This window comes from Somniosus microcephalus, chromosome 27 (genome assembly GCF_052327205.1).
Source record: "Somniosus microcephalus isolate GS21.2 chromosome 27, FLI_Smic_1.0, whole genome shotgun sequence".
In the NCBI taxonomy this organism is placed as follows: domain Eukaryota; kingdom Metazoa; phylum Chordata; class Chondrichthyes; order Squaliformes; family Somniosidae; genus Somniosus; species Somniosus microcephalus.
In genome coordinates, this window is record NC_141013.1 from 1,186,590 (window position 1) to 1,212,206 (window position 25,617).

Below are 25,617 nucleotides of genomic sequence, written 5' to 3' on the forward strand. Positions count from 1 at the left end.
CGCATTCATCTGCTCTATCCTCCCATTCCTATACTTACTAGAACGTGGCACTGGGAGTAATCCAGAGATTACAACCTTTGAGGTCCTGCTCTTTAATCTGTTACCTAGCTCCCTAAATTCTTGATGCAGGACCTCATCCCTCTTTTTACCTATGTCGTTGGTACCAATGTGGACCACGACCACTGGCTGTTCACCCTCCCCCTCCAGAATGCCCTGCAGCCGCTCAGTGACATCCTTGACCCTGGCACCAGGGAGGCAACAAACCATCCTGGATTCACGTCTACGGCCCGGGTAAATTGGAATCAAAAAGTGGCGGGCAAAACTGTAATCAAACAATGGGCTGCCTTTAAAGAGGTGATGGTTCGAGTACAGTCGAGGTACATTCCCACGAGGGGGAAAGGTAGAGCAACCAAAGCCAGAGCTCCCTGGATGATGAAAGAGAGAGAGAGTAAGATGAAACAGAAAAAGAGGGCGTATGACAGATGTCGGGTTGAGAATACAAGTGAGAACCAGGCTGAATATAGAAAGTTCAGAGGGGAAGTGAAAAAGGAAATAAGGGGGGCAATGAGAGAGTATGAGAATAGGCTGGCAGCTAACATAAAAGGGAATCCAAAAGTCTTCTATAGGCATATAAATAATTAACGGATAGTAAGAGGAGGGGTGGGGCCAATTAGGGACCAAAACGGAGACCTACGCATGGAGGCAGAGAGCAAGGCTGAGGTACTAAATGAGTACTTTGTATTTGTCTTTACCAAAGATGATGATGCTGCCAAAGTCATGGTAAAAAAGGAGGTAGTTGAGATACTGGGTGGGCTAAAAATTGATAGAGGAGGTACTAGAAAGGCTGGCTCTACTTGAAGTAGATAAGTCACCGGGACCAGATGGGATACATCCTAGGATGCTGATGGAAGTAAAGGTGGAAATTGCGGAGGTACTGGCCATAATCGTCCAATCGTCCTTGAATACGGGGCTGGTGCCAGAGGACTGGAGAATTGCAAATGTTACACCCTTGTTCAAAAAAGGGTGCAAGGATAAACCCAGCAACTACAGGCCAGTCAGTTTAACCTCGGTAGTGGGGAAGCTTTTAGAAACGATAATCCAGGACAAAATTAACAGTCACTTGGACAAGTATGGATTAATTAAGGAAAGCCAGCGCAGATTTATTAAAGGCAAATCGTGTTTAACTAACTTGATTGAGTTTTTTGATGAGGCAACAGAGGGTTGATGAGGGCAATGCGGTTGATGTGATGTTTGATAAAATGCCGCATAATAGCCTTGCCAGCAAAGTTGAAGCCCATGGAATAAAAGGGACAGTGGCAGCATGGATATAAAATTGGCTAAGTGGCAAGAAACAGAGAGTAGTGATGGATGGTTGTTTTTCGGACTGGAGGAAGGTATACAGTGGTGTTCCCCAGGGGTCAGTACTAGGACCACTGCTTTACTTGATATATATTAATGACTTCGACCTGGGTGTACAGGGCACAATTTCAAAATTTGCAGATGACACAAAACTTGGAAGTATAGTGAACAGTGAGGAGGAGAGTGATCGGCTTCAAGAGGACATAGACAGTCTGGTGGAATGGGCGGACACGTGGCAGATGGAATTTAATGCAGATAACTGTGAAGTGATGTATTTTGGTAGGAAGAACGAGGAGAGGAAATATAAACTAAAGGGTACAATCCTAAAGGGGGTGCACGAACAGAGAGACCTGGGGGTATATGTGCACAAATCGTTGAAGGTGGCAGGGCAGGTTGAGAAAGCGGTTAAATAAGCATACGGGATCCTGGGCTTCATAAATCGAGGCACAGAGTACAAAAGCAAGGAAGATATGATGAACCTTTATAAAACACTGGTTCGGCCTCAACTGGAGTATTGTGTCCAATTCTGGGCACCGCACTTTAGGAAGGATGTTAATGCCTTGGAGAGGGTGCAGAAAAGATTTACAAGAATGGTTCCAGGGATGAGGGAATTCAGTTACGTGGATAGACGAGAGAAGCTAGGGTTGTTCTTCTTGGAGCAGAGAAGGTTGAGAGGAGATTTGATAGAGGTGTTCAAAATCATGAGGGGTCTAGACAGAATAGATAGAGAGAAACTGTTTCCATTGACGGAAGGCTCGAGAACCAGAGGACACAGATTTAAGGTGATTGGCAGAAGAACCAAAGGCGACATGAGGGAAAACCTTTTTACGTAGCGCGTGGTTAGGATCTGGAATGCAATGCCTGAAAGGGTGGTGGAGGCAGATTCAATCATGGCTTTCAAAAGGGAATTGGATAAGGAAAAACATTTGCAGGGCTACATGGAAAGGGCGAGGGAGTGGGACTCGCTGAAGTGCTGTTGCAGAGAGCCAGCACGGGGCTGAATGGCCTCCTTCTGTGCTGTAAACATTCTCTGATTCTAGGTTAAATTCAGCCTTTTTACCCTCAACAATAAGCTAGCAGTCAGAAACTAGGCAGGCTAGCTTAGTGATTTAAAGTATTAATCAGTAAGCAATGATAGGGTAATTATAAGCATTCTCAAGCATTTCACATTGTTGAGATGATGACTCCCTTATGACACCCTGGAGGCCAGGTGTTGTGTAAAAATTGTACTCTGGTTCAAAGGGCACACAAGATCTGCTTATGGGAATGACCGGTGATGCTGAATTTGAGCGAATATCTAGTGCAAAACCCTAAAAACTCTCGACAAGCTGATTTTTACTAAGTTTGTCCTCAACATTTTTTGCACAGTTGCAAGGGCTGTTTCTTGTATCACACTGGTCTATTTTCTTAAGATTGTCCCAAGTCCTGATGCTGCTTTGGTTGAAATTCTCGTGATCAACCTGTCATTGGTGTTGCTGCTGTTGGCTGGATTTGAGACTTGTAAATCCTGCTATAGGTGTATTCCAGTCATCGGTGACGGTCTTGTGGCCAGTCTCCTGAAATAATGCCTGAATAATAGTTGGTAACAATTCCAGCTTGAACATTTCCTTCTGGATGCAAGTGCTCAGTGCCTGTGTTGTCCCCAGTGTCGCATTTTTTTCCTGAAGTGCAAACTCTTGGAACTGCTAGTGAGTGACTGGAACACTGGAAGTCTATGGTAAATGGATATTCTCACTCACATCCTTGTGTGTGAAACCTCAAGTCTAATTCATATGCAAAATTCAAGAATAACACATGTCATTGGTTAGTGTGAATAATGTGAATGCAAAAGCCAAGCTGAGAACCATCCAAAGCACTGCCAATTATGTTCCAGATTAAACGAAGGCTAGCAGAGAGTTTGGGCCATCCCCGACTCAAACTCCTCCAGCTTCTGTTCTAAAACTTGGTGTCAGCCTTTCAGCCCACATTGCACTTGAGGGTCTTGAACTTACTCATTACATATAAAACTTCAAAATGGTAACATTACCTTAAATGATTCAGCCAGTATGACTGGGGACCTGGTTATTGGATATTTTAAGCTTGCGTGCAGCCGTATCAGACAAGAAGAATCTATCAGCAACACTTGAGATTCAACCTAGAAACATAAAATTGGCAACACAAAGTTCTCTAAGTCGGCCACGTTAGCAGTTCTCCTTCCGTGGCTCAAAACTCCAAGACATGCAATGGAAGGCTACGTCCAAGATCCAGAAACAACCTGAGAGTTGGATTCGTGGCAAAAAAAGGATGCCTCTAACAAATCCCTTCACAATTACTCAACTGGTGATGAATAAACCTGGTACATTGGATGTGTGGAACATCACTGTGGTTGACATGATGGAAGCTCCGTGCAGATCATTCCACGATGCTGAAGGCAGATAGCCTTCTTGTTGCTGATCAGGAAATTTAAAGTAGGTGACAACTGCTACAAAACCAGGTACAGGAAACTTTCTGATATCCGGCACTGACGGGACCGAGCTGGTGCCGTAACATCAAAAGTGCCGGACATAATGTTTAAACATAGGGAACTGAGAAGCTCCGTGTGAATCAACAAACCCTGTTGCTTAGCAACAGCTTCAAAACAGTCGGCTGCAGCTGCAAGTGTCTGTAGCTGAAGCTGTTGCTATAGCTACAGACCTTGCAGCGCTTGACTGGGGAAAAAAAAGCAACAAGAACTAAAAAAAACATAGAAAATGGCTCCTGATTTTTGCCGTTAGATCGAGTATTCCGGACATATAACCTCCGGATAAACCAAAGTTTCCTTTATGTGAGTACACTGATGTATCCAGTAGTTAGTAGATAAGGTTGTCTGTTTGGCTGAGTTGATAGCACACTCACTTCTCAGTCAGATGATTGTAGGTTCAAGCCCCAGTCCAGGACTTGGAGCACACAATCTGGGTTGGCATTTCAGTGCAGTACTGAAGGAGTACTGCATTGTGGGAGGTGTCATCTTTCAGCCAAGATTTTAAACTGCAGCTTAGTCTGTTTGTTCCAGTGTTTCACAGGGTCTAAAAACAAATGATCATGTGGCACTGGTCATTCATGGGATGTGGGCATCACTGGCAAGGCTGCATTTATTGCCCATCCCTAATTGCACATGGTTTAATACAACTGACTAGCTTGCTTGGGCCACTTCAGAGGGCCAAAGCCATGTCTAAGCTTTCTGAACTTCTGAGTTGTGTCCCTAGGGAAGGGACCATGCACTCCTTCTCTGGCAAGCAGACTCTGCAGATGTAGATTTCTCAGTAGTTTAGTTCAGAGACTTTTAAACATGGTGATGGGTTTCCATGTGAATCACACACTAGACTGACCAAAACAACACACAAATCCGTAGTGTTCACAATGCTGGTCAGTTGTTTGATTAAAGGATGATCTTATCCATCCATATTCTCTCAAAAGTAAGAGGTTACAGTCTGCTCCAGGCATGTAGGTCTCCCAGCAAACATCATGACTAACTGCTCCCAAAAGTTTGCTTCAGAGGTTGGAACAGCTGAGCAATCCTGATTCTTCATCTATCGAACTCCTGGGAAGACGGGGAGGGAATTGCTACATCTGTTCCTCTTGCTCATTTCTTCCCTCCCCATCCCCAATGAATCATTACAAAAGCAAAATACTGAGGATGCTGGAAGTCTGAAATAAAAACAGGAAATGCTGGAAATACTCAGCAGGTCAGGCAGCATCTGTGGAGAGAGAAACCGCATTAACATTTCAGGTTGATGACCTTTTGTCAGAACAGAATGAATAATTCCCTGGATCTGATTGGAAATCATCAGTAATACTAGACAAGGGCAAAGCATTCAAATAAGTATCACTGAGTGTCATCCAGCCCATGCTGCTGCCATTAGAGCAGAATCTGTGGTTGTGGATTTGGCTCAACTTTCTTCAGAGTATCCATTTGAGCAACTTTTTGTACCTTTTTAGTAAGGCAACGCCTGCTAGCATTATAGGTTGGGTCACCTTAAAAGCTGATAATCCTAAATGGAACAGGTTTGTCTAATGCCCCGATAACTAATTCAACTCTTGCGTGTAGTGTTCCAGTAGTTTAATTGTTCTCCCAAGGTCTGTCGAGAGATCCAGAGCTCTGTGTGCCAGTCATTGCATCACACATTTGGCAAGAAATTTGGGGAACAACAAATGATACCTAGGCTTACAAAAAGGACCTTTTAACCCTTTTGTTTATCTCTGAATGCTATCTCAAACACAATCTTGTGTCTTTTTTTTTTGGATCGCGGGGCTTTGTACGTTTTTTTTGCTTCCATACACTGGAAACTATCACACTTCTTGCTCTGCAGAATAAATGAGCTTTATACCATATTGATTGGTCTACCCTATATTTGGCATTCAGATAGGGCAGTCCTCAGACCATGCTTTGGTGAGGTTGATTTTTATTTATCTGTGGAACTAATGCAGCGTTGTTTACCTGTCGCCACATGCTTCCTCTCTGGAGACGGCATTCTTTTTTGCTAGCTGTAGAGCTTGTTATTTTGCAAAGGTATTGACTGTTGGGCAGTTATTTGTTTCACTTAAAAATAAACCTGTGACTAAACACTTTGTTCAACAATGGATGACTGCAGTGGAACATACTTCTTTCGTATTCAGTTGCATAAGAAAGAAGCACTTTCTACTTTTATAGCAGCCACCTTGGGCTAATCTGCAAATTGTTTCCCTTGACACTCTTTTTACGAAACAGCTACATTTTAAGGAAAAAGAGTGTCTGCTTTTCGAGGCATTATTATCTTGATTTAATAGGATGATGCTTCTAGACCTCAAAATTAAGTCTGAATTCTCTCGATATTTTATGTGCTACTTCGGTATAATTCATTCCTATGATGAGATTGAACAAAAAGGTGGTAAGATTACTTTCCTGCACTACATTCTTTGAATATATTTCAGCCTCCACATACGGATTCCTAACTTTCGCTCTCTGACTTGGCATGTTTGAAGCTTTATATTACTTTTTTGATGTGTATTTTGCCTCATTGCAACTCTTTGCTCTCTTTAAAACAGCAGAGGCATGATTCCAAAATGAGACTTGGTTGTGGAATATTTAGGACATCCTGAAAACATGAGATACTATACAAATGCAAATTCCTTCTTTCTCTTGTTGGACTAATGTGAAAATATAAACTCCCTTAAAAGTGTCCTCCATTTATGTGAGAGTTCAACTTCCATATACAAATGAGCACCGTATGTTCAAGAAAATTGGGAAGGACAATTGAAAGATGATCTATTCAATACTCTTAACTTACTACTGAGTGCCAATACAACTGCAGTCCAATACAGGGCAAGCTAACATCCAGTAAACACTGCATACTTACAATGCTAGTTAAGTTTCAAAAACAAGTCCTTAAAGGGACTAAAATAAAAACAAAATGCTGGAAACACTCAGCAGGTCAGGTAGCATCAGTAGAGAGAGAAACAGTTAACATTTCAGGTAGACCTTTCATCAGAACTGGAATATGTTCAAGATGAACAGCTTTTAAGCAAGTACAGAGTCAGCGAAAAGGGGGCAGGAAAAGAACAAAAGGGAGAAGTCTGTAGTAGGGTTATGTTAAAGAAAGAAAGACTTGCATTTATACAGAGCCTTTCGCGACCATCGGACATCCCAAAGCGCTTTACAGCCAATGAAGCACTTTTGAAGTGTAGTCACTGTTGTAATGTAGAAAACGTGGCAGCCTATTTGCGCACAGCAAGTTCCCACAAACAGCAATGTGATGTTTTTAGTGATGTTGATTGAGGGATAAATATTGGCCAGGACACCAAAGATAACTCTGTTAACTAATATAAACCCAAGTTATATTCTGGGAAAGGCTTTAAATATGTTCTTCCCAATTCAAATTTATTAACCCATATGTTGCACCATAATATAACTTTATAACCAACACTGGATCAGTCACATGCCATGAGAACAAGGTCATGAAGCACATTGTGCTGTATGCAGTATGTTGGCTTAAACAATGTTCTGTTTGTTCACTTGAGTAGTAACGAATTCAGTCTTCTGGTTATAATCTCTTTATTCTTTATATGGTATGTTGGCCTTCATAGTGAGAGGATTCGAGTACAGGAGCAAGGATGTCTTGCTGCAGTTGTACAGGACCTTAGTGAGACCAAAACCTGAGTATTGTGTGCAATTTTGGTCGCCTTATCTGAGGAAGGATGTTCTTGCCATGGAGAGAGTGCAGTGAAGATTCACCGGACTGATGCCTGGGATGGCAGGAATGATGTATGAGGAGAGATTGGGTCGATTAGGCTTAAATTTGCTAGAGTTTAGAAGAATGAGAGGGGATTTCATTGAAACTTATAACATTCTAACAGGACTAGATGCAGGAAGGATGTTCCCGATGGCGGGTGAGTCCAGAACCAGGGGTCACAGTCTAAAGATAAGGGGTAAGCCATTTAGGACTGAGATGAGGAATTTCTTCACCCAGAGAGTGATGAACCTGTGGAATTCTCTACCACAGAAGGCAGTAGAGGCCAATTCATTAAATATATTCAAGAAGGAGTTAGATATATTTCTTAAGGCTAAAGGGATCAAGGGATATGGGGAGAAAGCAGGGACAGGGTACTGAATTTGGATGATCAGCCACGATCTCATTAAACGGCGGAACAGGCTCGAGGGGCCGAATGGCCTACTCCTGCTCCTATCTTCTATGTTTCTATGTTCAGCATAAAAAGCAATTTACAAGCAGAGTATAGTCAAAGAGAGCACGCGAGCTAGGCATGGGTCCTTTCATGCTCTTTGAACAAAGGAAAAAGCTTACATTTATACACTGTTCTTATCAAATTGGAGCAGGCATTGCCTAATACTGTAATTCTGGCTATTGTATAGTCCAGAGAGACACGTCTACATTTTCTTCAACATACATCAACAACATTAGAAGCACATAAAAACATTGTGGCCTTGCTGTGGAAAGCATAAACCTTCTGGTCTCTAGACTTTCTTAACCTAACATATTTCTAATCTAAACATTGTATTCTATTCTATCCAAGGCCGGTTGGTTGCAAACACCAGCTGTTGCTAAGTGAAATCTCTCTCTCTCTCTCTCTCTCTCTCTTTCTCCCCCCCAATGATACCAACCACACGTTTTCCCTAAATCAAATGAACTAAACATGAATACCTTTCAGAAGCTGAACTAAACATGAATACCTTTCAGAAGCTGAACTAAACATGAATACCTTTCAGAAGCTGAATTAACAGAGTTCCATATGCCAACACAGTACCCGTGTGCTCATACACATCGTGACCATGCTTTTTCTCTTTTATAGGACCGTCTGGAAGACAAGCCTATTGCAACCAGTTGTCAAATGTAAGTGGATGAAATTTCATAGAATCATAGTAATTACAGCATTCAACCACCGCACTATGCTGGTATCCACTCTGTTTCCTTAGAAAGTACCAGTGGAAATAGTTGAGAGTTTTCTCTTACAGTTGCACCATGCAATGATATTTACCCATTACTGTTGATTCTGCTGTGATCCTGGTGACCTTCTGAGTACAGGAGTACAGTTCTTTTCCTGTCCTGTACTAATGCCTGCATTGGCCATATCACTTAACTTTTGTTTGCCAATTTGAAACATTTAGTATGGTTTAGTTAAATAACCTAGTTAATATGGGTCATGCTATTCTGCACCTGGCAAGTGAGGAACATTTAAGTTTAGGGAAAGGGAGTTTGTCCATTTCAAATTTATAGTTTAAAAAAAAAATCTATTTGGTTTGTAATACTTGCTGTCTGATCTAGGGAATGGTGCATAGAGCTGGGAGAACTGAAAAATTAAACATTGAAATGGACAGATCAAAACTTTGGTTTCATTAGTGCATCTGTTCAAAAGGCTAGTTCAGACAGAAGTGGTGCTCTGCACCTGCTGGACAGATGCTTCTCCGGATAAGATCATGAATACTAGCCGTTAACTTGAATATAATGTGTTGGAATCAGTTTCTATTATATATAGATAATTTCCCCCATGAACCCTGTATGTTAGTATGTCCACTTTACTGAAGATAGAAAGTTATGTAAAATCTTAATTTATATGCAATTGCTACTAAGCCCTCCTTGCCAAAGGTTGTAGTGTTTACTGTCTGCTCCTTTTCCTCCTCTGTCAAGTACCTTTGAGACATTTTTCTACATTAAAGGTGTAATATAAACGCTGTTTGTTTTATTGTTTAGTTGCTGCACTGCCTAAGTATTGTTTCCGTAAAGTAGGATCTGCTTTTCCTGTAAAGTAAAATACAGTTGTTACAGCGTACAAAGAATAAATCTGCTAGAAGAAATATTCCCATAATTAAGATGTTTATTCACTGGTATATTTTTACTATAGTGAAAAGTATCTAATGAGACAACTCAAATTCATGTACAAAATTCATGTGTAATATCAAATGTACTCCTAGGAATGATTAAAACTTCAGTGTGAGCATGACACAGATTGAGCTCATTAGCAACACTTATTTGTATTGTGTAACATGTTTCCACATATTTCCAGAATCCATTCACCATTTAAGTAATTCAAATTAAATTGGTTTAAAATCTTTTTGTCCAGATATAAACTGTTTATTTCTGTATTTCAGGGCTGCTGGTGAAGATGCCTTAAATGGTAAGTCTTAAATCCAAATTGAAATGCAAGTAATGTCACATGGTTTCCAATAAATGTTGCATTTTAAGAATGCAGGTTATCTTAATCTCATACTCATATATATCTAGATTGAAGCCGTTTGTTTTTAAAGAAACCGTGCCTCAAGACACTCACTTAGTACTTTCATTGTAAGGTTGAGTTCTAATACTTTGTTACAAGGCTATGAGCCTTGACTTCTGACTTTCTCATGTTTGATTTTGTGCAGTAATGTGACACATTAACCTGTAGGGCACACCTGGTTTTAATGCCCAAGCTACTTTGGACTCATGCACCACATTCTAATGAATGCTAAATTGGTTGATGATGCTGTGTCTGTAGAGCGCTCGAGTTGGTTAATGTAAGAGAAACAGTGCATTGTGCTGATAATCAAAATCCAGCATAAACCTATAAGACCTAATTCCAATAAGCCTTCAACAACTAAGCACCTTACAATTTGTTTCCTGCTCTATGTTAAGTGTGCCTTGCTCCGAGGGTATAATTGCATTTTTTGCAGTGAATTTTGGAACATGTCCCTTTCAAACACTTTAATCCTTTTCTTTCATTGCTTTGTTTAATATCGCAGCTGTGTTTCTGCATAACTGACTCACCCTATCCAGGCAAAACATCACCCCATTTCAAACAGCTCATTCTACAAGTTGCTGGTAAAATGATCGGTCTGCCCTCCATGTATGTACAGCATGTTTAAAATCTTTCTTGGATGTTAAAATACATGTAGAAGACCAGGTCAACCGACAGAAGTTGTCGACTTTACAACAAACCTACTGAGACTTCTTCACTCATGCTCGAAGGCCACACCAGTGCTCTTAGTTATAGACACAGGTGCAAGACTAGTTAACAGTAGCAGCCTCCTGCTTTGAGACTCTAAAGAAATGGCAGATTGCTCTGGTATCACTGTGGAAACCTGTTTATGCAATATCTGAACTAAAACATCAAATGATATGAAAGAGTTTCAAAGTAAGATATTGGCCCAGTAATTCCGTTCCAAACGCGTGAGTACGGTCGGGGTACTCACGCGTCTGGCCGGAGGAAATGCCGGTTTTCAGCATGCACAGCGCATGCGGGGAAAACCGGCATTTCCTGTCCTCTGAACGAAGGGGTTCAGAGGAACAGCGCGTGCGACTGCACAGGCAGCGCGTGCGCAGTGAACTTCGTCGATTTCATTCATGGATTCAGTGAGGTTAAGTCCTTACAACTTACACATGAAAAAAGCATGTGTAAAGTTGCTCCAGAGGCTGCGGAGGAAGATATATTTTATCCTGGAGCTTCTGAAAGGCAATTTTTTGTTTGGGAAAGGGAGGAAAGTTATTTTAAGAAATGCTGAGGTAAGTTTTAAAGTTTAATTTTTTTTTTAAGCGGGTTTTCAGTACTGTAGGTAGAAGGAGCAATTGTGGCTGTGTGAATTTAATTTGCTGTGTTTATTAAATGTGAAAATGACTGTTCTAAAATGAGTAATGTAACATTTCCAACATTTTTAAGAAAGAAACTTTTCATCAGTAATATATTCTTTTAAGTAATTATGTATGTCCGTATATATTCCTTTATGTATATGTATGTATGTATATATTCCTTTACTTATGTGTATGAATGTATGTATTTAATTATGATTTTCCAATAAGTTACTTTCTCTGAAAGTCATAATTAAATACATACATACATACACATAAGTAAAGGAATATATACATACATACATATACGCAAAGGAATATATACAGACATACATACATACATAATTACTTAGAAACTTTTCATCAGTAATATATTCTTTTAAGTAATTATGTATGTCTGTATATATTCCTTTGCGTATATGTATGTATGTATATATTCCTTTACTTATGTGTATGAATGTATGTATTTAATTATGACTTTCAGAGAAAGTAACTTATTGGAAAATCATAATTAAATACATACATTCATACACATAAGTAAAGGAATATATACATACATACATATACGTAAAGGAATATATACGGACATACATAATTACTTAAAAGAATATATTACTGATGAAAAGTTTCTTTCTTAAAAATGTTGGAGTCATTTTCACATTTAATAAACACAGCAAATTCAATTCACATAGCCACAATTGCTCCTTCTACCTACAGTACTGAAAACCCGTTTTAAAAAACAAAAATAAACTTTAAAACTTACCTCAGCATTTCTTAAAATAACTTTCCTCCCTTTCCCAAACACAAATATTGCCTTTCAGAAGCTCCAGGATAAAATATATCTTCCTCCGCAGCCTCTGGAGCAACTGTACTCATGCTTTTTTCATGTGTAAGTTGTAAGGACTTAACCTCACTGAAAGCATGAATGAAACCGGCGAATTTTACTGCGCACCCGCTGCCTGTGCAGCCGCATGCGTTCTGCCTCTGAACCCCTTCGTTCAGAGGGCAGGAAATGCCGGTTTTCCCCGCATGCGCAAATCAACAATAAAAGTTGATTTGATTTGCATGCTGAAAACCGGCATTTCCTCCGGCCAGACGCGTGAGTACCCCGACCGTACTCACGCATTTGGAACGGAATTACTGGGCCAACATTTTACATGTCAATAAAATGAAAAATTTAACAATTGCACGATTTGCCCCCTCGCATCTGCGACTGAGGGTCCAAGGAGGTGCATTGCGCAAGAGGTCATCGTCGTACGTATCCTCACACTGTTCCCTTTCGGGAACTGTATGAAGTGGTGGAAGGATTTCTGGCCACGTTAACGCTCCTTCCGTGACCATAACCATCTTCATACCAGCCATTAGGGTGGTTAGTCCTATGGCGTGAGGGTTTTACGGGCTCCCACAACCCATCTGAGGGGGGGGGGGGGGGCCACCCACACCCACGGACGCAAGTATCCCGCTGGATGTCCACCCAGAATTTATAGTTGGAGCTCCGACTCCACTTGCCGGGACTGTCTGGAGCGGGGTTCGAAACCCTACTCCTTCTGGCCCAGCGGCGGGGATGCTTACCGCTACACAAAAGGCCCACTCCGCGCAAAAGGTGACACCCATACGTTTCCTGCGCCTTTTCCCTCCCTGTGACTGGAGCCCTGTGCTGCCACTTGAAAGACCAAGCTATTATCTGTCCTTTTTGCGGCGCCTTGGACTTCTCATTACCAATGATGAGCAGGCGCTGCGCCTCCACCTCGTTGAGATTGCTGAGGTCATCATCAGTTCAATTGTGAGTTCTTTTAATGCCGTGAATTGTGCTCATTCCAGCCATTTCACGTTGCTAATCGGAGTGGGCCTTTGGCGTAGCGGTAGGATCCCTGCCGCTGGGCCAGATGGGGTAGGGTTTCGAACCCCGCTCCAGACAGTCCCGCAAGTGGAGTCGGAGCTCCGGCTCTAAATTCTGGGTTGACATCCAGTGGGATATTTGCGTCCGTGGGTGTGGGTGGCCCCCCCTCCTCGTATAGCTTGTGGGAGCCCGTAAAACCCTCCCGCCATAGGACTAACCACCCTAATGGCTGGTACAAAGATGGTTACGGTCACGGAAGGAGCGTTAATCACGGCCATAAATCCTTCCACCACTTCATACAGTTCCCCAAAGGGAACAGTGTGAAGACACGTATGACGACGTTGCTAAATAAATAAATGGAATGAAAAAATTCTTTCAGGGCTTTTAAAAGTCTTTAAATTGCTTTAATTCTGTTTAAAACTACTTCAGATTCTTCAAAATAATGTAAACATTTTTAAAAGTTTATAAAAGTTACCAAAAGCTTCATTAAAAATACCAAAAACCTATTTGAAATGCTGCTCTGCATGTAAAAATGCTTAGCAGCTTGTGAGAAACATTGGGGGCATGTCCTATTAAACTGAGACCTCAAGGGGCGTGTCTCAGTTGCACAGCGCGCTCCAGGCTTCGCGCTGGCTGCACTCCTGGGCGGCGTGACGTCATACGCTGCCCGGGATTCTTCTGTTTCAAAAAGGAATTCCAGGCGTCCCTGGAGGTGAACGGCAGGCGCGTCGGGTAAGTGCAGATCGGGGGCTTGCACGCGCGGCAAGCCCCCGATCTGAATTTCTGCCCCATTAAAAATATTTTTCTGTGAAGTTAATGGCTTTAGTGCAGTCTTGGGTTTCTGATGTGTTCCCAACCCCTCTATTTTATGATCGGCCAGTGCAGCAGTTTCATATTTGTGCATATTTTATTGTTTTTAATCTCCATCTGTTTCAGCACAACACTTTTACAATCCTCACCAGTCTCATGCAAGGCACAGGAAAATGGAAGGTGAGATATACTGACATTTTCACACCGCTCCTTTTTGCACCAAATATTGAGCTAAAATGTCTTGGCCTTGTTTTTTGCAACAAAACAATAAACCGCTTTTGGAGCATTAAAGCCTTCAGAGAAAGCCATAATTTTGCCCTGCTGTGACCACAGCTAGTATTTATAGAAAGAAAACCTTTCTGCTGTTGCAAGAATCCTGTTAAATTTTATTTCAAAAGGATTAAATCTTATTTTTTCCTCCTGCCTCTTAGTGATTGGATCGCCTTTCAAGCCTGCACTGGATGTAAATTACTACTATTCAGGTCAGTATTACTAAATAAATGTTATACTACAAATGCTTACAGTAATAAATGTCTCAATTAATTGGCTAATGGTGTGATATGTGCACCTTTTTTTAAACAGCTGTTGAGAGGAATAATTTGATGAGGCTTTCTCAGAGCATCCCATTTACTCCTCTCCCAAACAGAGGTGAGTAGAATTCGTCATGGAAATTATTGATACTAAACACAGCTGATTTCTTGACTAGAATGTACAGTAATATGTTTAGACATTCATTCCAACTGACGCATTCTACTGTTCTACACTCAACATCTTCTGCTAAGTATATCCAAACTTAAATATCTCTTCCAGGCAGCCCCTTGTGACTTGTACAAAAATAATCCACATCAAAATATCTTAGTCAATATCTGCAATCTTTGACATCTACCCAGCAAATCTCAATTCTAAATTCATGCCTAAATATTTTCAGTGATCTGTTAATTCACTTCTCCTGTCTGTAAACTCTCATCTTCAATCAACTCTCTATTTCCTTGCTCACTTATCTATCAGATGGCATCTGTTTTTTGTTGTCCATTTGTAAGGTTTTTGTGCACTGTAATGTATAGAGGTTACAGACAGATGACCTCCTTTCTGACCTCTCTCACCACAGCTCAGTAACCAATGGCTAGAACATGCACGAGCAGTTAGTGGGAATTTGCTGTCTGTCTTTTTTCCTGCCTGTGTGAAGCACCTTAACCTTGTTTGGTACCACTCCCAATAGTGTGGATAAACTTCAGTCATTATGTGGGGAATTGTAGATATGAATCCATATCTTCACAGTTCATGGTGGAGCACACCAGATCACCAACATATTGCTGCACAGTGTATTTTTAACAACTGTTAATTCCAGTATTGTTTGCTTTAGATTATGCTGATGGAGAGAATTTTTTTTTCCAAAAGACTATTCCAGTCAACCCAACTCAGCAGGTCTGTGTAGTTTCATAACAGAAATGCGCAATGTGCTCCTGGCAGCCTCCACCCCAATCAAAAGTATTACATTTTGTCCACTGCAGTACTTGGGGGGGGTTACCTTTGGTTTTTTTAAGAAAGGAACCTACAATTAGTTTTATATTCAGTGTTTCAAAGCAACACACAGTTGTAGAAACACATAGGGACTCAGCTGTAGTACTGTGTTTTAGACCAATCTCCAGTCGCTCCACATAACTGAAGTCCCTCAACCCTGGTACCATTCTGGTAAATCTCCTCTGCACCCTCTAAAGGTTTGACATCCTTCCTAAAGTGTGGTGTCCAGAATTGGACACACTACTCCAGATGGGGCCTAACCAGTGATTTATAAAGTTTAGCATAACCTCCTTGCTTTTGTACTCTGTGCCTCTGTTTATAAAGCCAAGGATCCCATATGCTTTTTTAACAACTTTTTCAACTTGTCCTGCCACCTTCAAAGACTTGTGTATGTATACCCCAGGTCTCTCTGTTCCTGCACCCCCTTAAAATTGTACCATTTCGTTTATATTGCTGTTCCTAATTCTTCCTATTAAAATGCATAATTTCACACTTATCTGCATTAAATTGCATCTGCCATGTGTCTGCCCATTTCACCAGTCTGTCTATTCAACAGTACTTCATTGGCTGTGAAGCGCTTTGGATTTCCCGAAGTGAAGCAAATTGCTATAAAAGTGCATGTTTTTAAATTCTTGTGTTAAAATATGCAGGAGGGGACAAGATGTGCAAAGATGTAAATTATACAGCAAATTATTCAAATTAAGATTTTTTATGGGAAGTGTTACTTCTTTATGAAGTGCCTACTCCACCTCTTTTTAGCTGCCAAAGCACATGGGATATGTGTTGTGCATAGGGTGAACCAACTGTGCCATTGGGAATTATGGAAATCTATATTTTCATGCTATACAAATCAATATTTTATTTCCAAGTACAACTAAGTATAACTCAAAGTAATTCCAAACAGATATTGTGAAATGTTGCTAGCATAATTCAAATGGGTGTAGAAAATGCATATCGTGTCTACAGATAGCAACAGTATCTCTGATCACACGTCTGTCGTGAGAAAGCTCAGTTTAGAGCACCATCTACTGGAGGTTAATTGCACGTCACATTTTATGTGTGTAATATCTGTTTGAATTAGGTGTGCAACTTCATAGAAATACAAAAAAAGTGCCAGTGAATTTGCAACAAGTGGATCCTTTTTATAAAAAATAAAAAAAATAGGTGAAGCGCAAAGGCCCATAATGAGGATCGGTTAACGGACAGAAAACAGAGTAGGAATAAACGGGTCATTTTCAGGTTGGCAGTTTGTAACTAGTGAAATTCTGCAAGGATTAATGCTTGGGCCTCAGCTATTTACAATCAATGACTTGTATCCAAGTTTGCTGATGATACAAAGCTGGGTGGGAAAGTAAGCTGCGAGGAGGCTGCAAAGGGATATAGAAGGTTAAGTGATTGGGCAAGAAGGTGGAAGGTGGCGTATAATGTGGGGAAATGTGAAATTATCCACTTTGGTAGGAAAAATAGAAAAGCAGAATGTTTTTTTAAAAGTGAGACACTAGTAATTGTTGGTGTTCAGAGGGATTTGGGTGTTCTTGTACATAAATAATATGGAGGTAGAGCAAGCAATTAGGAAGGCAAATGATATGCTAGCCTTTATTGCAAGGGGGGTTGGAGTTTAGAGTAAGGAAGTCTTGCTGCAATTGTACAAGACTTTGGTGAGGCCACACCTGGAATACTGTGCACAGTTTTAGTTTCCTTACCTAAGGAAGGTTATACTGCCTTAGAGAGGGTGCAACCAAAATGTTCACTAGATTGAGTCCTGGGATAAGAGGGCTGTCCTATGATGAGAGATTGTGTAGAATGGGCCTATACTCTCTGGAGTTTAGAAGAATGAGGTGATCTCATTGAAACAGCAACTTGTATTTAACAAAGTATAACATTCCAAGGCGTTTCACAGGAGCGTTATCACACCAAATTTGACATGGAGACATGTAAGGCGATATTAGGGCAAATAGGTAGGTTTAAGGAGCGTCTTAAAGGAGGAAAGAGAGGCAGAGGGGTTTGGGGAGGGGATTCCAGAGCTTAGGGCGTTGGCAGCTGAAGGCACGGCCACCAGTGGTAGAGCAATTAAAATTGGGGATGCTCAAGAGGCCAGAATTGCAGTGCAGATATCTCGGAGGGTTGTAGGGCTGGAGGAGATTACAGAGATAGGAAAGAGTGAGGCCATGGAGGGATTTGAAAACAAGGATGCGACTTTTAAAATCAAGGCGTTGCATATCCGGGAGCCAGTGTAGGTCAGTGAGCACAGGGGTGATGGGTGAACAGGACTTGGTGCAAGTTAGGACACGGGCAGCAGAGTTTTGGATGACATCAAGTTTACAGAGGGTAGAAAATGGTAGGCCGGCCGGGAGTGCATTGGAATAGTCAAGTCTAGAGGTAACAAGAGCATGGTTGAGGGTTTCAGCAGCAGACGAGCTGCGGCAGGGGTAGAGTTGGATGATACGGAGGTGGAAATAGGTGGTCTGCGTGATGGCGTGGATAAAATTCTTAGGGCTTCACACGGTAGATGCTGAGAGGTTGTTCCCCTGGCTGGAGAGTCTAGAACTAGGGGTCACAGTCTCAGGATAAAGGGTCAGCCATTTAGGACTGAGATGAGAAATTTCTTCACCCAGAATCGTAGAACAGTACAGCACAGAAGGAGGCCAGTCAGCCCATCGTGTCTGCGCTGGCTCTTTCTAGTTAGTCCCTTCTCTTTCCCCATATCCCTGCAATTTTTTCGCCTTCAAGTATTTATCCAATTCCCTTTTTAAGGCTTGTATTGAATCTGTATCCACCGCCCTATCAGGCAGTGCATTCCAAATCCTAACCACTGGTTGCGTAAAACGTTTTTCCTCGTGGCACCTCTGGTGTTTTTGCCAATCACCTTAAATCTGTGCCCTCTGGTTATTAACCCTCCAGCCATTGGAAACCGTTTCTCTTTGTTTACTCTATCTAAAGCCCTTTATCAAATCTCCTCTTAACCTTCTCTGCTCTAAGGAGAACAACCCCAGCTTCTCCAGTCTATCCACATAACTGTAATCCCTCATCCCTGGAACCATTTTAGTAAATCTCTACTGTACCCTCTCCAAAGCCTTCATGTCCTTCCTAAAGTGTGGTGCCCAGAATTGGACACAGCTGGGGCCGAACTAGTGTTTTATAAACGTTTAGCATAACTTCCTGGCTTTTGTACTGTCTCTATTTATAAAGCCCAGGATCCCACATGCTTTGTTAACCTGTCCTGCCACCTTCAAAGGTTTGTGCACAAGCACCCCCAGGTCTCTGTTCTTGTGCCCCCTTTAAAATTGGGCCATTTAGTGTGTATGGTCTCTCCTCATTCTTCCTACCATAATGCACCACCTCACTTTTCTGCGTTGAATTTCATCTGCCATGTGTATGCCCATTCCTCCAGTCTGTCTGTGTCTTCTTGAAGCCTATTGCTATCTTCCTCACTATTTACTACACTTCCAAGTTTCGTGCCATCTGCACATTTCAAAATTGTGCCCTGTACCCCCAAGTCAGTCATTAATGTATATCAAAAACAGCAGTGGTCCTAGTACTGAACCTTGGGGAACACCACTGCATACCTCCTTCCAGTCCTTAAAACAATCATTCATCACAACTGTTTTCTGTCCCTCAGCCAATTTTGTATCCATGCTGCTACTGCCCCTTTTATCCCATGGGCTTCAAATTTGCTAACAAGCCTTAATATGTGGCACTTTATCAAAAGCCTTTTGAAAGTCCATATAGACAACATCAACTGCATTGCCCCCATCCACCCTCTCTGTTACTTCATCAAAAAACCCAGTCAAGTTTAAACACAATTTGCCCTTAACAAATCCGTGCTGGCTCTCCTTTATTAGTCCAAGTGACAATTTTCTCCCGGATTTTTGATTCCAAAAGCTTCCCTACCATCAACGTTAAAATGACTGGCCTGTAATTGCTTTTTTTAAACAAGAGTGTAACATTTGCAAACCTCCAGTTCTCGGCACCACCCCTGTATCTAAGGGGGATTGGAAGATTGTGACCAGCACCTCTGCAATTTCTGCCCTTATTCCCTCAGCAACCGAGAATGCATCCCATCTGGACTGATGTGACTTATCCACTTTAAGAACTGCCAGCCTTCCCAGTACCTCCTTTATCTATTTTTATCTCATCCAGTATCGCAATAACCTTGTTTACCGCAGCTTTGGCAAAGTCCTCTTACTTTGCATCAGTGTTTACCAAGGATCATTTAGTACCTCAGCCATGCCTTCTGCTTCCACCAATACTCCATTTTGGTCCCTAATGGGCCCCACTGCTCCTCTGACGACCCTTTTACTATGCCTACAGAAGACCTTTGGATTCCCTTTTATGTTAGCCCCCAATCTATTAAGAACATAAGAAATAGGAGCAGGAGTAGGCCCTTCGAGCCTGCTCCGCCATTCAATGAGATCATGGCTGATCTTCTGCCTCAACTCCATTCACCGGCCCTATCGCCATATCCCTTGATGCCTTTACTAGTCAGAAAGCTATCGACTTCTGTTTTGAATATACCCAATGACTGAGCCTCCACAGCCCTCTTGGGTAGAGAATTCCAAAGATTCACCACCCTCTGTGTGAAGAAATGTCTTCTCATCTCAGTCCTGAATGGCCGACCCTTTCTCCTGAGGCTGTGGCCCCTGGTTCTAGACTGTCCAGCCAAGGGAAACATTCTCCCAGCATCCACCCCATCAAGCCCTGTAATAATTTTGTATGCTTCAATGAGATCCCCTCTCATTCTTCTGAATTCAAGAGAATACAGGCCTAGTTTACTCAATCTCTTCTCATACGACAGTCCCGCCATCCCAGGAATCAATCTCGTGAACCTTGTTGCACTCCCTCTATGGCAAGTATATCCTTCCTTAGGTAAGGAGACCAAAATTGTACACAGTACTCCAGGTGTGGTCTCACCAAGGCCCTATATAATTGGAGTAAGACTTCTTTACTCCTGCACTCAAATCCTCTTGTAATGAAGGCCAGCATACCATTTGCCTTCCTAATGGCTTGCTGCACCTGCACATTCACTTTCAGTGACTCATGTACAAGGACACCCAGATCCCTTTGAGCATCTGCATTCCCCAATCTTTCACCATTTAGGAAATACTCTGCCTTTCAATTTTTTCTACCAAAGTGGATAACTTCACATTTATCCACATTATATTCCATCTGCCATGTTCTCGCCCACTCACTGAGCCTGTCGCGATCCCCTTGAAGCCTCTTCACATCCTCTTCGCAGTTGACACTGCCACCTAGCTTTGTATCATCAGCAAATTTGGAAATGTTACATTTAGTTCCCTCATCCAAATCATTGATATAGATTGTGAATAGCTGGGGCCCAAGCACCGATCCTTGCGGTACCCCACTAGTCACAGCCTGCCATCCTGAAAAAGACCCATTTATCCTTACGCTTTGTTTTCTGTCTGTTAACCAATTCTCAATCCATGCTAGTATATTACCCCAAATTCCATGTGCCTAATTTTGTTCACCAACCTCTTGTGTGGGACCTTATCGAAGGCCTTCTGAAAATCCAGATACACCACATCTACCGGTTCCCCTTTGTCTACTCCACTAGTTACATCCTCAAAGAACTCCAATAGGTTTGTTAAACAGGATTTCCCTTTCATAAATCCATGTTGACTCTGCCCAATCTTACTATTAGTTTCTAAGTGCCCAGTTATTGCATCCTTTATAATAGATTCCAGCATTTTCCCAACTACTGATGTGAGGCTAACAGGTACTGTCTTGTACTGTCTCCTTGCCCCTCTTATTTCCTTTTTCACTTCTTCTCTACTTTTTGTATCCAGCCTGATTCTCCCTTGTATTATCAAGCTGACATCTGTCAGATGCCCCCTTTATTGGCTTCATTCTATTCTCTAACTCCTTCGCCGTCCAGGGAGCTCTGGCGTTGGTTGCCTTCCCTTTTCCACCGAACCCCTTCCTCTTTAAAGGCCGCCCATTACTCCATTACATTTCTGCCTGCCAGTCTTGACTCCACTTTACCTGGGCTAGATCTCTCCTCAATTCATGGAAATTAGCCACCCTCCGGCTAAGCATTTTTATTCTAGATTTCTCTTTGTCCTTTTCCATAAGTAATCTGAACCTTACAATACTATGATCACTATTCCCGAGATGCTCCCCCACTGTGACAGTTTCCACTTGATCCACTCATTCCCTAGGACTAGATCCAGCAATGCCTCCTTCCTCGTTGAGCAGGAAACATGCATCAAGAAAATTCTCTTGACCGCACATCATAAATCCCCCCCTTCTCTGCCCTTAACACAATCGCTGCCCCATTCAATATTGGGGTAGTTAAAGTCTCCCATTATCACTCTATGCTGCTTGCACCACTCAGTCATTTTTTTTCAAATCTGCTCCTCTATCTCCTTCTCACTATTTGGTGGCCTATAAAGTACACCAAGTAGAGTAATAGCTCCTTTCTTGTTTCTCAACTCCAACCAAATAGATTCTTTCTAGCACTAATATTTTCCTGAATCAAAACTGCGACACCTTTTTTTCCCCCTCCCCCTCCCTATCTTTCCTGAATAGCTTGTACCCAGGAATATTAAGCAGCCAATCCCCTCCTTTTTTGAGCCACATCATATTCCCACGTGGCTATTTGCACCTACAGCTCACCAACCTTATTAACCTCACCGTGCATTTACACACCTAACTTAGACCTCTGTGGTTTTTCTATGATCCCACCTAATTTTGTATTATTTCCCACTCTAACTGTCTCTCCCAGTCCCTCTGTGCACTTTGTTCCTACTTTTTAATGCTACATCTTGGTGTCCAAACTCCTGCCAAATTAGTTTAAACCCTCCCCCACAGCACTAGTTAACCTGCCCACGAGGATATTGGTCCCAGCTCTGTCAGATACAACCCGTTCGTCTTGAACAGGTCCCTCCTGCCACAGAACTGGTCCCAGTGTCCCAGGAATCTGAAGGCCTCCTTTCTGCGCCATATCTCCAGCCACACACTAACCTGCCATATCCTCCTATTTCTACTCTCACTAGGCTCAGTTAGATAGAATTTTGGGCATGAAGGGAATCGAGGGATATGGGGATAGGGCGGGAAAGTGGAGTTGATGTAGAAGATCAGCCATGAATGGTGGAGCAGGCTCGAGGGGCCATGTGGCCTATTCGTGCTCCTATTTCTTGTGTTCTTCTATTATCAAGGTTAAAAGGAATAGGAGAGGAGAGAGCAGTGATTAGTTGATGCCAAGCTTGAGTTTTAAAAGCCGGCAGGTTGTTGGAAGAAGGAAGGTAAGGAGCTGACAGATTTGGGGTCCTTGGGAAAATATGTCTTTCAGTAGGACTGGTGATTCTTGTTGGTTTCAACAAAGAAGGAGGAGTGTGGAGGCTTGAAGTGTGGCATATTTGCAATTTAGAAGGAACAAATTAAGACAGTTCAGAGGAATGATGACCATAGTAGCATGAAAAGGAGAAAACACAACTGCTGAAAGGGGTATTGTCGCCTGCTTTCCTGCTGTTCCACTGTAACTATGGGTCTGTTTTGGACTTTCTCACATTTTACGTTTCTCCTCTTGTGTTAAAGGTGAACCTGTAACAATATATAGGCTTGAGGAGAGCTCACCAATCAGTCTGAACAATAGCATGTCTTCCTGGTCGCAACAAGGGCGGTGTGCCAAGATTGAGTTCTTAAGCAAAGAAGAAATGGGAGGAGGATTGCGGCGAGCATTAAAAGTGGAGTGCACGTGGTCTGAGTTCGATATACTAAAACCAGGTCAGCTGTATATTGTGAAATCTTTTCTCCCTGAAGTCGTGAACATGTGGAAGAGAATCTACAAGGAAGATACTGTGTTGCATCTGTGTTTGAAGGTAAGTGCTCATCACACTTTGGGCTATATATTTTTGCTTTCTTTTTCACGCTGTGAAATACTCCTTTATTCTTTTCCAGGAAGTTGGCTGTAGCTCTCTTAGCATTTGAATTTTGTAACAGCAGCTACTTATTTTCCTTCTGATTTTATACCACTGGCTGCTGTAAATATGAAGGCTTACAATCCAGTGACATTGTTTGCTTACAGAGAAAATGACTGGCTCAATTATTTATCGGTTGAAAATGACCTATATCTCGTCAATATTTTATAATTGCAACTTTTCATTTAGGGAATTTACAAAGGCTGCTTTTTTTAAATGGGTTTCTATAGAAGACCTCAAAAATTGTTTGACTGAAAATATTTGATTGTTGGGAAAAGGGCAGTAAAGAATCCAGGGGTTTGTGTGTCTAGTGCTCTGTATGGCATCAAGGTACCTAGGTGGGAGATGAAAAGTCCACTATATACATGAAAATTTGATTGATAGAGAGAACAGTTTTGTTTTCCACTTGAATTTCCAGCAACAACATGGAAACTTAGTTGAATAGAATTTGTGATCTATAAATAGTGAGTGGTTATGTACATGATGTGTAGGTCTTGCATACTGATGAGGGATGTTAGTGCTGGGAAATGTTTCAAGCACATAGTGTTAGTATCAAGTATTCTCAGGTCAGGTATAACCCAGCCAGATTCAGAGCAAAGCTCCAACCTTTGCCCCAACCCTGGAAGAGCACCGTCCTGCACCATGTGACATTTCCTTTTACTACACCAGCCATCCTGTGGCCTTTTGGAGTGGGATTGCCAGTTAGTGCTGAATTCGGGACAGTTTTGTGCTGTAGTCCAGTGACCACTGGGACTGGACAAAGACTGATCAATACCACTTATCACAAGATAGTTGTACAGAAAAATCATTGGAAGAGGGCAAAGACTTTTTAATCATGAATCTGATCAAACGTGTGGTTTATAGTAATATAATCATGCTGGTTACACATCAGATTTTGTAGCACATTTTCTCAAGATGTTATTTGGAAATTTGGCCACATGGTGTTGGATGTATCAACCGTAGGAAAATGAGGTCCTGCCAAACAAAGCACAACCTGTGCATAATAAGAGGAAAAGCATATCACAGCTGTGGACTGTAAATGTCAATATGCAAATAATTAAAAAGAAATTAGCAATGCAGCAACTAGTGTAGACTCCTTTAATGAAAATTGTTGGGGCTATACCAAGTTCAGTATAGTATCCTACATGGAATCCAAAAGAGAACACCTTTTATGGAATATAAAGCACTGGTACAAATGAAAGCATTGGTATTATTGTTGTCAGAACTGCTAAGCTGCTGCTGTTGCCATGGATGCTCCTGATGTGAGAGTGAAGTGGCAGGTGGCTGTGTCGAGTTTGCAGCAGCAGCTAAGAGTATTAATGGCAGAACTGTGGCATTATAGGCTGTGGCTGCTGAAGGTGGTGCTTATTGATGAGGTTTGACAATCTAGATTCACAGACCAACCAGGCTGCCATCAATTTCTCACGAGATCTTCTACAAGTGTCGCCCTTGGCTCAGTGATAACCCTGTCACATCAGAGTCAGAAGATTGTGGGTTCAAGCTCCACTCCAGAGATTTGAGCACATAATCTAGGCTGTCACTCTACTCCGCTGGACTATCGGAGATGCTGTCTTTCGGATGAGACATTAAACCGAGGCCCAGTCTGCCCTCGGGGGCATAAAAGATGCCATGGCGTTATTTGAAGTAGAGCTCTGCAACCTGGCCATCATTTATCCCTCAGGCAACATCAAAACCGATTATCTGATCATTTATCTCATTGCTGTTTGTGGCACCTTACTGTGCACACCTTGCCTGCCATGTTTCCCTACATTGCAACAGTAAATGCACATCAAAAAATACTTCATTATGAAATGTTTTGGGATGTCCTGAGGTTGTGAAGGATCCTATATAAATGCAAGTTCTTTTACTCCATATGCAGTGCTGCTTCTAAGTTTTTTTTTTATTGAACTGTCAGCATGCACTGTTGTTGGACCTCGGCACTGTGGCACTCGAAGCAAAAAGCATTATAGCTGGTGTGCACATGCCCATGTAACTATCCATAGAATATATTGCACGTTTTGTTTAATTGGTACTTTAAACACAGTGCCGTACAGAAAACGTTTTTAAAATATGCTTGACCACTATGCACAATCAAAATACG

At 41.8% G+C, this 25,617-nt stretch overlaps 1 protein-coding gene across 1 annotated transcript in view; it reads left to right on the forward strand.

Moving 5' to 3' along the window:
- Positions 1-25,617, forward strand: part of trpm7 (transient receptor potential cation channel, subfamily M, member 7) — a 151,125-nt gene that overhangs the window by 97,070 nt on the left and 28,438 nt on the right. Inside the window, exons 32-37 of the mRNA XM_085968293.1 lie at positions 8,662-8,702; positions 9,959-9,984; positions 14,185-14,238; positions 14,490-14,540; positions 14,641-14,706; positions 23,134-23,417. Of these exons, the coding sequence (XP_085824419.1) occupies positions 8,662-8,702; positions 9,959-9,984; positions 14,185-14,238; positions 14,490-14,540; positions 14,641-14,706; positions 23,134-23,417 (522 nt within the window). The remainder of the gene's footprint in view (positions 1-8,661; positions 8,703-9,958; positions 9,985-14,184; positions 14,239-14,489; positions 14,541-14,640; positions 14,707-23,133; positions 23,418-25,617) is intronic.